At 27.0% G+C, this 13,054-nt stretch overlaps 1 protein-coding gene and 1 long non-coding RNA gene across 2 annotated transcripts; both read left to right on the top strand.

Moving 5' to 3' along the window:
* The first annotated feature begins 2,130 nt into the window (after positions 1–2,130).
* On the top strand, positions 2,131–5,290 carry LOC137001814 (uncharacterized). Its single transcript, XM_067360989.1, has one exon. The coding sequence runs from the start codon at positions 3,395–3,397 to the stop codon at positions 5,105–5,107; it is 1,713 nt and encodes a 570-aa protein (XP_067217090.1). The 5' UTR covers positions 2,131–3,394; the 3' UTR covers positions 5,108–5,290.
* Positions 5,291–8,398: 3,108 nt separating this feature from the next.
* Positions 8,399–10,925, top strand: LOC137001820 (uncharacterized). Its single transcript, XR_010891675.1, has 2 exons — positions 8,399–10,615; positions 10,691–10,925. It is a non-coding gene; the product is annotated as an uncharacterized lncRNA (long non-coding RNA).
* Positions 10,926–13,054: the final 2,129 nt, after the last annotated feature.

Here is a 13,054-nt window from a genome sequence, read left to right as displayed (position 1 = left end):
ATCTTAGTTTTTTCACTTTCTTAATAAAAACATTAAGAGATTTTTTAACCAATTTCAATGGAAAGATTTTCGTCGAAATCTTTCCATTTTACCTCAACAGAACAATTGAGTATATTTTTTTCCTTATTAAAGTCTAACGACGAAGGTTGATTCAGAAGAATATTTGCTATATTAAAGTTAGCGTTTCCAATACACGGATACTTATATTTTTCTAAAAAGTAATAGTTTCTGAAATGATTATAACCAAAATAAGGTAAATAGAAATTATATTTATTGTTTTCTATTATTCTTTCTGAAGGTCCAGCCTTTACTGTTGTATCTTTTTCAAAACCTATGTTCTTTGATACAAAATCTAATCCAAATATATATGGCTCGTATATTAAAACATCGTATTTTTTTGATTTGTAACTTCTTAGATCTTTACCTGCTGTATTATACGTGTGATCCCATAAATCTACTGGAATACTAACATCTTCTATATTTAATTCATCGATTATCTCTAGAGGAATTATTCTATTTTCTTCCTTAATATAATCACCTAATATATATTTAAATTTCTTTGAAATGTTATAATTGTCCGATCTTCCTCCTCTATTAAATTCAAGTACATTAGTATGAAACCATATTTTATTATTTTTTGGGACATTTTTTATAATTATTTTACAGTAATTTAGGTTATCAAATTTATAACTAGTGTTGTTTTCAATATTAACAAAAACGGAACCTCCCGGATATTCAGCTTTGAAATTTTCAAAACTCTCAGATATTCTAATTAAGTCCGGAAAAATTCTATTCCTAAAAGAAATTATATAATCCTTTTCTGTAGCATTATAGCCTGGATGAGATATAAAATACATATTATTGAATTGTGATGTCTTACAAAACCATCCTATTTCAGTAATTTTTTTGAATGTATTTGTAAAGAATTCTTCTTTAGGATTCACAGAATAATATTCGTCTCTTATATGGGAAAAGTTGTTTTCCTCTATATACTTATCTTCAATTTGATATGAAGATTGAATATTGTAGACTCTGACTAACAGTTTAACTTCTGGAATAATTTTTTCAATCAGAGAAAGTGACTCGCTAGCAAATTCTCTATCATAACTTATTATATCTGTCAATTGACCAATTTCAACTACAAACTCTACTCTGTTGTTCTTTGGAATTCTTAGTATCGAATGAGGAGGAGATTTATCGAATTGCGTGAATATAGGTATAAATAAGTCTAATTGGTTAAATATTGTATAATCTAAATGTTTACCTTTTTTGTAATTGCAGTAATCCTCTCTGTGTCCTACTATAGTATCGTCCTTATATACATTTGGAGAAAAATAAGAACTAAATATATCGAATCCACTCAATTTTAATATAGATTTTCCATTGATATTGATTTCAAAAGACTTTATAAGTTTTAACCCAGGATAATCCGTATATCTTATTGATCCCTTGCCTTTTATCTCTGGTATCTTTATACCTACACAAGGAAAGTCTATACCATCCAATCTCGAATCTATTATATTGAAATGGTATCTACATCCTCTTATATAAGATTGTGATAGATTTACTATTTGAGGACAATTAATTGGTAAATCTTTTATAGGAATTCTGTATATATCATTATTCTTATTATCAACTACAATGTTTTTAATAAGTATATCTTTCATTTTATCTTTTTTATTAAGAGATAAAATTTTGAAATAATATCCCATGTGGGAATTTCATACATCAGACTAGTATTAGATACTGGCGAGATACAGATCCAGTACCGAAAAACGGGTTTTACATTTCGGTACTGAAATAGTACAAAACCAGTATTAAAATAACAATGGTTTAGTACTAACCCATTATCTAAATCGGTATTGAATAATGGTACTGAAATGGTATACTGCCGGTAAATTTACGGTACTGTATCTGTACAAAAATTAATAAAAGAAAATGTCAAATGTCAAGTACCGAGACGGTATACTGTCGGTAAATTCAAGGTACTGTGCCCGTACTGAAATTGGCAAAAGGAGAGCGTTGAATGCCAGTACCGAAATTGTACATTGCCGGTGGTTTTTTTTTGTACTATACCTGTACAAAAATTAGTAAAAGAAATGTCAAATTACAGTACCGAAACGGTATACTGCCGGTAAATTCAAGGTACTGTGCCCGTACTGGAATTGGCAAAAGAAGAGCGTTGAATGCCAGTACCGAAATGGTATATTGCCGGTGGATTTTTTTGTACTATACCTGTACAAAAATTAGTAAAAGAAATGTCAAATTACAGTACCGAAACGGTATACTGCCGGTAAATTCAAGGTACTGTGCCCGTACTGGAATTGGCAAAAGAAGAGCGTTAAATGCCAGTACCGAAATGGTACAATGCCGGTAAATTTTTTAGCACTAAAATTGGCAAAAGATGAACATCGAATACTTAGTATACATCATAGGAGGCAGTGTTAAAAAGTATAACCGTTGTATATTTTAATGTGACAGAAAGTAAAACTATATTCTAGTCCATTGCGTTATTAACAAAACGGATAAACTTAGATAAACTTAATAATTGGCCGAGAAACGGAGTAATAACAGTTATTGTGAGTGATAACTCTATTATTTATCATTTTTACTAGTTGTCAAATTCTCTCTTTTTTTATATTATGGAAAATAATTTTTTAATTGCAATTTTATCAATTTTATAACTCATAGTTACAGCTATATCCAGTGGTAAAAATTTAATAGAAAATGCTGAAAAGGAAGTACTTTTATACCAAAAAATATCGAGATTTAAAGAAACTAAAGACTATATCATCATCATCGTTATCGTCATCATCGGATGATAATGAAATATATGAAAACGAGAATCAAAAAAATCAGTTACAATCTGACAATGTTTGGGTGACCGAAAGTGAAGTTGAAAAACAACGTGCACAAATTTTGCCTTCTTCTTCAGCATTATCTCATGATAATAGAAATACCAAGTAATTGCACACATATTTATAATTTAAAATATTTTACATATTTGATGATAAAATTATCTGTTCATCATTATTTGATGATGATATTGAAATTATCTGTTAATACAATTTATACTTTTTAACAACGTAATGATTAATTTTGATGAAATTTTTGGATTTATTATTTAAAAAATAAATAAATAATAATAAATAAATAAACAAATAATAATAATAAATAATCTTTTTGAATATTAAATATATTTTTCTAATTAAATAAGTATAATCTTCAATTCTTTAGCATCTTTGATAATGAAATTACATCATCTTCATCAAGTGAAGAATTATGTCACGACAACGAAGTCGAAGAACAATTAGAAAAATTAGATCAAAATATTTCTTTTAAACAAAAGATACTTGATTGGTCTGTTAAAAATGTTGCATGTCTCAATAACAAAATGTTATCTGAGTTATTATGTATTTTGAAAACTGAACATGACGAATTTCCAAAAACAGCTGCAACATTTCTGCAAACTAAAAATTCCAGAAATGTTGTTAAATTTATGTTAAGTGCTAATGGATCGTTTGGTACTTACATTTATTTTGGTTTAGAAAAAGCTCTTAAATTGATGATAAATCCTAAAGTATATGTAAAAGATGTAATTGAAATTTTTGTTAACATCGACGGTGTACAAATTTATAAAAATTTAAAACAACAATTTTGGCCTATATTGATTATGTTACATGATAAGAAATACATTGTCAAACCGCAAGTTGTTGCTATATATCACGGTGAATCTAAACCAAAATCACCAACGGAGTTTTTAAATGAATTTATAGAAGAACTATTAAGTTTAATGACCAATAAAATTAAATTGTCAGATAAAATATATAATATTAAAGTGTTAGGTTTTATATGTGATACACCGGCTAGGTCATTTATTAAATGTGTAAAATCTCACGTAGCATTTTATGCATGCGAACGTTGTACCGTAAAAGGCAAAACAGTTGGTAAAAATAAACGCATATATTCGAGAACTACTTGTGAAGAACGCAATGAACAATCATTCAAAGAACGTAGGCAGCCTCAGCATCATCTTGATAACGAAATCTCTCCTTTATTAAAAATTCCAGGATTTGATCCAGTAAAATCAGTTGTTCTAGATTCAATGCACCTTTTATTTCTTGGTATTACAAAAACTTTATTAAACAATATTGTATTCGGTGGTCCCAAGAATAGTGGTATTGGGCCACGAAATCGATTATTATTAAGCAATTTACTCCATGGTTTATCTGGTCAAATTCCCTCAGAATTCCAAAGAAAAACTTTTGATATTGGTAACTTAAAAAATTGGAAAGCGACACAATTTCGTTTCTTTCTGTTATACAGTGGTATATTAGTACTTCGTCATGTTCTTCCAACTGATAAATATAAGCACTTTTCTCTTTTATATGTAGCATGTCGATTATTATGTAGTGATGATTTGGCAATATTAAACGCAGAAAATGCAAAAAAATTATTAATATTATTTTTTCGTTTGTTGCCTAAATTTTATGGTTCTCATATTCAAAGTATTAATTTTCATAATTTAATTCATATAGCAGATGATGTAACTCATATAGGATGTTCATTGACATCATTTTCGGCATTTCCATTTGAAAATTTTTTGATGACTTTAAAAAAATTAGTTCGTACACCAAATAATCCTTTAAGTCAAGTTGCAAATCGTTTAAAAGAAATTAATTTAAATACTAATATAAAGATTGTTCAATCTATATCAGTTACAGATTATGTTAAAAAAAAATCAATTTATTTAGGCAATCATATGACAAAAATAATATTTAAAAGTATAACATGGAATGAAATGATTATCACAAATACATCTCCTAATAACGTTGTACAACTAAAAAATGGCAATATCATACAAATTAATAAAATTTATTCGTTAAAAAATGATGTTTTAAATCAAGAAAAGTTATCACTAAAAGGATCGTTATATTATGATACAAGAGATGTTTTTAACTATCCTTATAAATCATCTAATGTCGGTTTATGGCAAGTTAATTTAAGCAAATACCGTTGCGTTTTTCATGTTAAAGAAATTAAACATAAATGCGTACTTTTAAACATTAAGAATATTACGTATTGTACAAAATTATTACACGCTTAAATTTTTTTAGTTTGTAAATGTTTGTAAATATTTTAATAAATGTACATAAATGTAATCAATATGTACATTTAATTTTTCATTACCGTATAAATAAATATTTCAATACATTTTGATTTCACTATCGATAGTTTCTGTATATGCATTTGTTTGTTGACTGCGGAACCTCGTTCTGGCATCATTGCTGTTATGTGTCAAAGCGTATAACTGTATATTTTTCTTGTATATTTTATATTTATTTAAAAATGATATTTATGTTTATATCTAGTTAATTCTTCTTAAGTATACTTTTTAAAATAATTGCATCTGTATCTAGTTATTTTTTTATATCTGTATCTAGTTAAATAAAAAAATTTTTCAAATTTAATCAAAATAAAAAAATATTACAAAATTTCGCAAAAAACTTGGCGCTGCTATAAAATAGCCTTCATTGCTCTATAATATTTTAAGATGTATAATATAATATTTTAATAGCCTTCATTGCTCTATAATATTTTAAGATGTATAATAATATTTTAAGGCTATTTTATAGCAGCGCCAAGTTTTTTGCGAAATTTTGTAATATTTTTTTATTTTGATTAAATTTGAAAAATTTTTTTATTTAACTAGATACAGATATAAAAAAATAACTAGATACAGATGCAATTATTTTAAAAAGTATACTTAAGAAGAATTAACTATAGATATAAACATAAATATCATTTTTAAATAAATAATTAGATATACATGCAACTTTTTTTGAAAGGTTCTTTATTTAAACTTGGCGTCATTTTCTGATATCACCTCTTTTATAGACAGAATATGTAGCAAATTTTTATTTAAAATATACAAGTTTTTTTAAAAGTACAATTTTTTTATGAAGGTTTTTGTGAGAAAAACTTTTTTTTAATATAATATATTTTTGAAAGTATAGTTCTTTGAAAAGGTTTTTTATGAGGAAAACTTTTTAAAAAAATAATTTTTTGGAAAGGTTTTTTTATGAGGAAAACTTTTTTTTAATATAACAAGGCGTGTACTTGGCGCCCTTTTTTTACCTTTTTTTAAAAAAAAGGTTTTTTTGTGAGATATCATTTCTTTTTTTTAGTAAAAATAATTTTAATAAATATGATTCTTTTTTTTTAGTAAAAATAATGGTAATAATATCCCACCATCACTCCCGTCATATTTTCAATACGACGATCCTCTTTTTGATTATAGAAATCTTAATTTATACAAACCTAATAATTTTTTTTTATATTTTACAACATGTTTTATAAGAAAATTATTAGTGATCATAAAAAGGGTATAAAAAACCATCTGTATTTCTAAGTTATTGCGTTTTTTTTCATATATAAAAACAGATTACTTTTGATCAAATTTCTGTAAGAATGACAAAAACATCTTTAGCACCTCTAGGCCATTGTCTTTTTTTAATTAGCGTATCGTCAGCTTCAATCCAAGTGTTAGACATTTCTTCTCTATAAACATTACATACCTGCCGATTCCACCAATGTGCACAAAGTACACTTTCTGTCCACTAACTACAGAATACTAACAAGGGAACGTTCACAAGTGTCCCCTCCCCGATTTGATTCTCCTTGAAATATGTTGTAAAACATACAATTTGAGGAGACACGTATTTTTTTATAGCGGCCCTAACTCAAATTTAAGGGATCAAACACTTCTTTGAAAAAAAAACGGTTTTTTTCTTTGTGTGTAACTATCGCCAAAACCGTAGGAGATAAAAAAATATTTCAAATAGAAGTTGTATGGCTTGTAATGGACTTTATAACTGTGTAGTTAAATTTTCAAAAAATGAAATTTTTTTTAATTTACCCCCACCCCTTGTTATTATTTTTTCGAATTTCAAAATTTTTGTAATGACAAAAGTTGTAGCATTTTTTACGCTGAATTCAACCATATATGATTTTATTATGTTTCGAAATCACATCTTTCAAAAATGAGTCATCAATATCACATTATATGCGTCGCGCTGCATGACCGTTTATACCGCACTTGTGTTGTGCATAGTCGCAAAATAAATATAAAAATGACATGTTATTATATATTTGAGAAAGAAAAGTTAACTAAAATTGTTGCTAAAGCATCTCTTTCACATTACACTCTTATAGATAATCGCTGCATTTCGTGCGCAGCGCGTTGTTATATGCAAGTTAGCTATCAGCGCATATTACACTTTGAAGTTTTGCTTGCAGTGACCACGGGAAAATAATTTATGAAACGAAAACAGTGAATGAATTAATCTATTCAACATATATCTACCCTGACTCTACCTTCTTGGCCCGACTTGACTGAGAATGAAATAAAATATAAAATTCTGTACAGTTTACTCTTTTTCAATAATTTTAATATACTGTGATTCTACATGCTATTACATTCCACTAAATTACTACGATTTTTTTAAACTATGGTATATAAAATGTATATTATAAGTATAATTATAATATATATAAATAAGCTTATAAATATATATAAAAGCTTATTTATTGTATCAATATATTATAATTATACTTATAATATACATTTTATATTTCAAGATTTTATATACCATAGTTTAAAAAAATCGTAATAATTTAATAGAATGTAATAGTATGTAGAATATATCGCAGTATATTAAAATTATTGAAAAAGAGTATGTACAGAATTTTATTCATTGTCAGTCAAGTCGGGCCAAGAGAGTAGAGTCAGGGTGGATATATGTTGAATAGATTGATTCATTCACTGTTTTCGTTTCATAAATTATTTTCCTGTGGTCACTGCAAGCAAAACTTCAAAGTGTAATATGCGCTGATAGCTAACTTGTATATGACAACGCGCTGCATACGAAATGCAGCGATTATCTATAAGAGTGTAATGTGGAAGGGATGCTTTAGCAACAATTTTAGTTAACTTTTCTTCCTTAAATATGTGATAACATGTCATTTTTATATTTATTTAACGACTATTGCGCAACACAAGTGCGGTATAAACAATGCGTCATGCAGCGCGACGCATATAATATGATACTGATGACTTATTTTTGAAAGATGCGATTTCGGAACATAATAAAATCATATATGGTTGAATTCAGCGTAAAAAATGCTACAACTTTTGTCATTACAAAAATTTTGAAATTCGAAAAAATAATACCAAGGGGTAAGAGTAAATTAAAAAAAATTACATTTTTTGAAAATCCAACTACACAGTTATAAAGCCCATTACAAGCCATACAACTTCTACTTGAAACATTTTTTTATATCTCCTACGGTTTTGGCGATAGTTACACATAAAGAAAAAACTCGTTTTTTTCAAAAGGGTGTTTCACCCTTTAAATTTGAGTTAGGGCCACTATAAAAAAATACGTGTCTTCTCAAATTGTATGTTTTACAACATATTTCAAGGAGAATCAAATCGGGAGGGGACACTTGTGAACGTTCCCTTTAAGAGTGTTGTCAGCATGTGTGTTGCTACACTTCTGCACTTCAAGACGAGAAAATTTTTTTTATAAAGAATACTATTATTTTGATATACACTATCTCTATTCGTCTCCACAACACGTTACATATACATTTTACGACCGATATTAATTATATCAATGTGATTAGTATCATCAAAGCTGCGAGCTGACAGGTCTGAGCGCCGCCATGTTGGAAAAGAACAGACATCTTTTAGAAAAAGAAAGGAAAGAAAAAAGACGCTCTTATGCGGGAATCGACATTTCACGGGATGTAGAAAAGGACAACCATGTCGCATTTTGATGCTTCTAGTTGACAAAGGAAAAACTTATATATTAGAGAAGGATGACGAACAGACGACGACGACGACGACCAAGACTTACATAGATTTCGGCATATTTCGACTTTGGCAAACTTTGGCAATTAATATATTTTTTTAGAAAGCATGTACAAAAAAAGTAAAGATACTTTTATTATGTAAATCGCATGTGCTCTATCGATTGAGCCTATTATAAATTCGATCGGTCCACGCATTATTGAGATATGAAAATCTCGACTCCTATCAGCTCATGTGCTCGCGTAAAGATACACGGTCGGTCTTGCGCTGCGCGTGAACTTGGCGCGAGACACTACCGTGTCTCTTGATTTACGTGACAAAAAGTAAAACTATATTTTAGTCCAGTCTAGTATTAAGTCTAGTGCAGTGCAGTGCTATAATTCGCATCAACCATGAATGATTTTTCATATTTGTGAGTACACGTATTTTTTCAATTTATTGGTAATTATGTTATTGTTAATTTTCAAAATAAAATACGTAATATTATTGACTTAAAAGCTTTTTTTACCAATAAAGAAAAATAATCGTAATTTATTATTTATGTAATTTATATAGAACTGAACTAAGTGATAATGTTACGCACGTAGTCGTCTGCTTTACTAGTATTCGGCGTCAAGATAAAAAATTATGTATAGATCTTGTACCAAAAGAATGGTTATTAAAACTTAAACGCACATGGTTTTGCAAATATCCGCCAAAATTAGAGTACGATAAAGTACAAGAATGGAGTAAAGAAAATAAAACTCTAGAATTAACATGGAAGAAATATCCTGTTAAATTAATGAAAAATGCTAGTAAGTACAAGTTAAAAAAAGTAAAATAAAAAATGCATTGAATTATTTACGTTATATTATAGATAATTTCGATCAGGGACTACGTCGTATGACACGCATTACAGAAGACACTGTTGTACTTTCAAGTGAAGTATCTGATATAGATGCTGAAGAATTGTCAGATACAGCATCAGATAAATCAAGTAATATCAGTGATTTAGAATTTCAATCGTTCTCAAGTCAAAAAATTGTAAAAGAAAAAATTACGGAAATAGAAGAAGGTATTTATTGTTTGTAAACATGTTTGAAATTCGTAAATTTATACATTTATAATTGATATTTTTATTTCGTAGATAATGACGTTCCAAGCAGTTCATCAGAATCAGTTACTTTTAAAAATAACAAAAGTAAAAAAAGTAACAAGCGTAAAGCGACTCTCTCTCTCTCTGACAAAGCCGAAAATTTAAATCCTGTGCAAAGAACAAAATTACACAATAATTGTATAGAAAATAATGGTGTAGTATTATTTAACAATTAAGATTACTTAAAAAAATTTTACAATAATATAACTTAGATTTTCTTATAATAAATAACTAAATAAATAAATAAATAAATAAATAAATAAATAAATAAGTTAATAAATAAATAAATTAATAAATTAAGAATAAATACTTATTTGTTTTCCTATTTTAGAATGCACTCAAGTCATTGCTAATGCTTGCTATGAACAAGTAAAAGTACTTATACAAAAAAAGATGGATAACATAAAAAAAAGTATTTTATACGATATACGGAAAGGATTTGAAGAATTACAAAACAATTTATTATTAAATTTATCACACAAAGATGAAATGAATCCAGTTTCTGCTTTAAAACAAATTATTGGTTTTACATTACCGATATCTATATTAGATGATTTTGATACTTTGGATGCCTCAATGGACGTTGACGAAAAAAAAATGCCTTGGTAATTAATTTTTTTAGATTATTTTAATATTTTATTTAATAAATAAAATATTTTATAGGTTTATATTTTTTACAGCGTACGTTATTTGAAAAATATGTTAATGTAGCTTCAACACACAGAAAAGCTATACATAATGCTTTATCAGCTGTAATGACTAAAGATGTCCAGATATTATTTACTGCTTTTGGTCGACAAAAAAATGAAACAAAAAAATTAAACTTCAGCAAAACGAAAATTTATAGCTTACTTATGGGTATGCGTTATTTCAGCTTCTATTAAATTAATATTAATTATCAATTGATATATTTTATAATGTAAGAATAAAAAATTATTTGATAGATATTCTCGTAAGTAAATTTGGAACTAAGGAAGAAAGAGAAATAAATTCTTCCTTGAGTCGATGGTTTTCGGGAGCAGTAGATCGGTGCGGAGGTCGCAAAGAAAGAGAAAATGTTGGAAAAAATGTGAATTAATTAATTAATTATGTTATATTATAGATAAGAGAAAATTATTTTTAATATGAAAAATAATACTCATCTGTTTGATTAGGTCAATTTAATAATGTTTTATTAATGTCAATTAATTGATTTTATATGTGTATAATAAATAATTCTAATAATAATACTGTAATTTAATTTGATTATCGCGCACAAAATTGATAATAATTATTGGAAATTGATACTGATCTTAAATATTGTTACAGTATTAAGAATCAGTATTGATTTTTGATACTATAATAGTATTTGAAATCGGTACAGATATTTAATACTGTTACTGTATTGGGGATTGGTACTGATTTTTAGTACTGTTATGTTGAAAATCGGTACTGATTTAATACCGTAACAATAATGGAAATCGATACTGCAGCACTACTGGAAATCGATACTGCAGCAATACTGAAATCCTGTACCAAAGTAGTACTGTAATTCGAGTCTTGGCCCAATTCTATCATCCCAGTATTTCTCCAGCACCACATCAGTACTGGCATCTAGTAACGCGCCAATACTCAGTACCAGAAATCGGTACTGGGCCATTATCTCGCCGGTAGTCATTTCCCACATGGGATAATTAACTATCAAATAAGAATAATGGAGCTTAGTCGTATATGTTTGAGTGCAATTATAAATTCATACATAAAATATTATGATTGCAATGATAATAATAAAGTGTTCTTACAAAAACTATTTTCACATTCCAAAAATATAAAAAATGCTCATGTGTCGCTCTATGTATACGCATATAAATATGAGTATTTAAGAGACTTAGTAGATGTTAATAATATACACACGACTCTAACGAGAATTATGATTAAAACAAACTATAAATATTTATGTGATTTCATAGAGTTTTATATCGATTATATTGATTTTAACTTATTGTCAATTTTCGATATAAGCGAATGTATTTTAAGAAAGTATTCAAGTAAATTTGATATGACTTTACTATCTAGAATAAAAAAACTACCTGAAAGTATTATAATTGACGAAATAGATAGAGTAAGTATTAAAGATGTGTGTAAATTTCAAAATCTGTCAGAAAATTTTATACGACGGTTTTACGATATAGTTGAATGGAATTATATATCTAAATATCAAGTTTTATCAGAAGATTTTATAGAAAGTTTTAAAGATAAAGTTAATTGGAAATATATATCAAAATATCAAAATTTATCAGAAAACTTTATAAGAAAATTTAAAAGAAAAGTTAATTGGAATTATATATCTTCGTCTGATAATAGTTTAAGTCACGATTTTATATACGAATTTAGACATAAAATAAACTAAAAAAACCTGTCAAAATGTTATAAAAATATTGATAAATCGTTCCTATTAAGATTTAATAAATATATATATTTTGACTACTTATATTTTAATTTAGATTGTCATATATATAATAATTTTACTAGTCAATTAGATTATACAGTGCCATATGAGAATATTATAAAAAGTATTGACTATCTAGATATAGATATGCTTATCAAAAGAAATAACATAACTAAAGAAATTTTAAACGACAATTCTGTGCGTAAGTATCATCACACTATATTTAAGTTATTGTTCCTAAATAAGAAATTAGAATTATGTGATATAGAAAACAGTGATTATGCTATAGATTATATGTTCCTCAGTAGAGAATACTCTTTAAGCGAAGACTTTATAGAAAATAATATTGATAAGTTGTATATTTACGAAATTATACGTAATCAAAAACTTTCTGTTAATTTTTTAAGGAAACATTCCAATGTATTTATACTTAATGATATTTTACAATATCATAAAATGCCTGAAGACTTTATTGTAGATAATATAGATTATGTAGACTGGAGAATAGTATTAAAATACCAAAACATATCAAACTCGTTCATATATAATTTTAAGGACATAATTCCTTGGAAGTATGTTTCGTTATACTATAGCATAGATAAAGATTTTATATATA

This window comes from Linepithema humile, unplaced genomic scaffold, assembly GCF_040581485.1.
Source record: "Linepithema humile isolate Giens D197 unplaced genomic scaffold, Lhum_UNIL_v1.0 unplaced_1, whole genome shotgun sequence".
In the NCBI taxonomy this organism is placed as follows: Eukaryota; Metazoa; Arthropoda; class Insecta; order Hymenoptera; family Formicidae; genus Linepithema; species Linepithema humile.
The sequence above is the reverse complement of the archived record's forward strand: the minus strand, read 5'-3'. Positions and strand labels throughout refer to the sequence as shown.

Coding starts and splice junctions, on each gene's coding strand:
- LOC137001814 (XM_067360989.1), top strand. CDS start 3,395: ATGTTATCTGAGTTATTATGTATTTTGAAAACTGAACATGACGAATTT.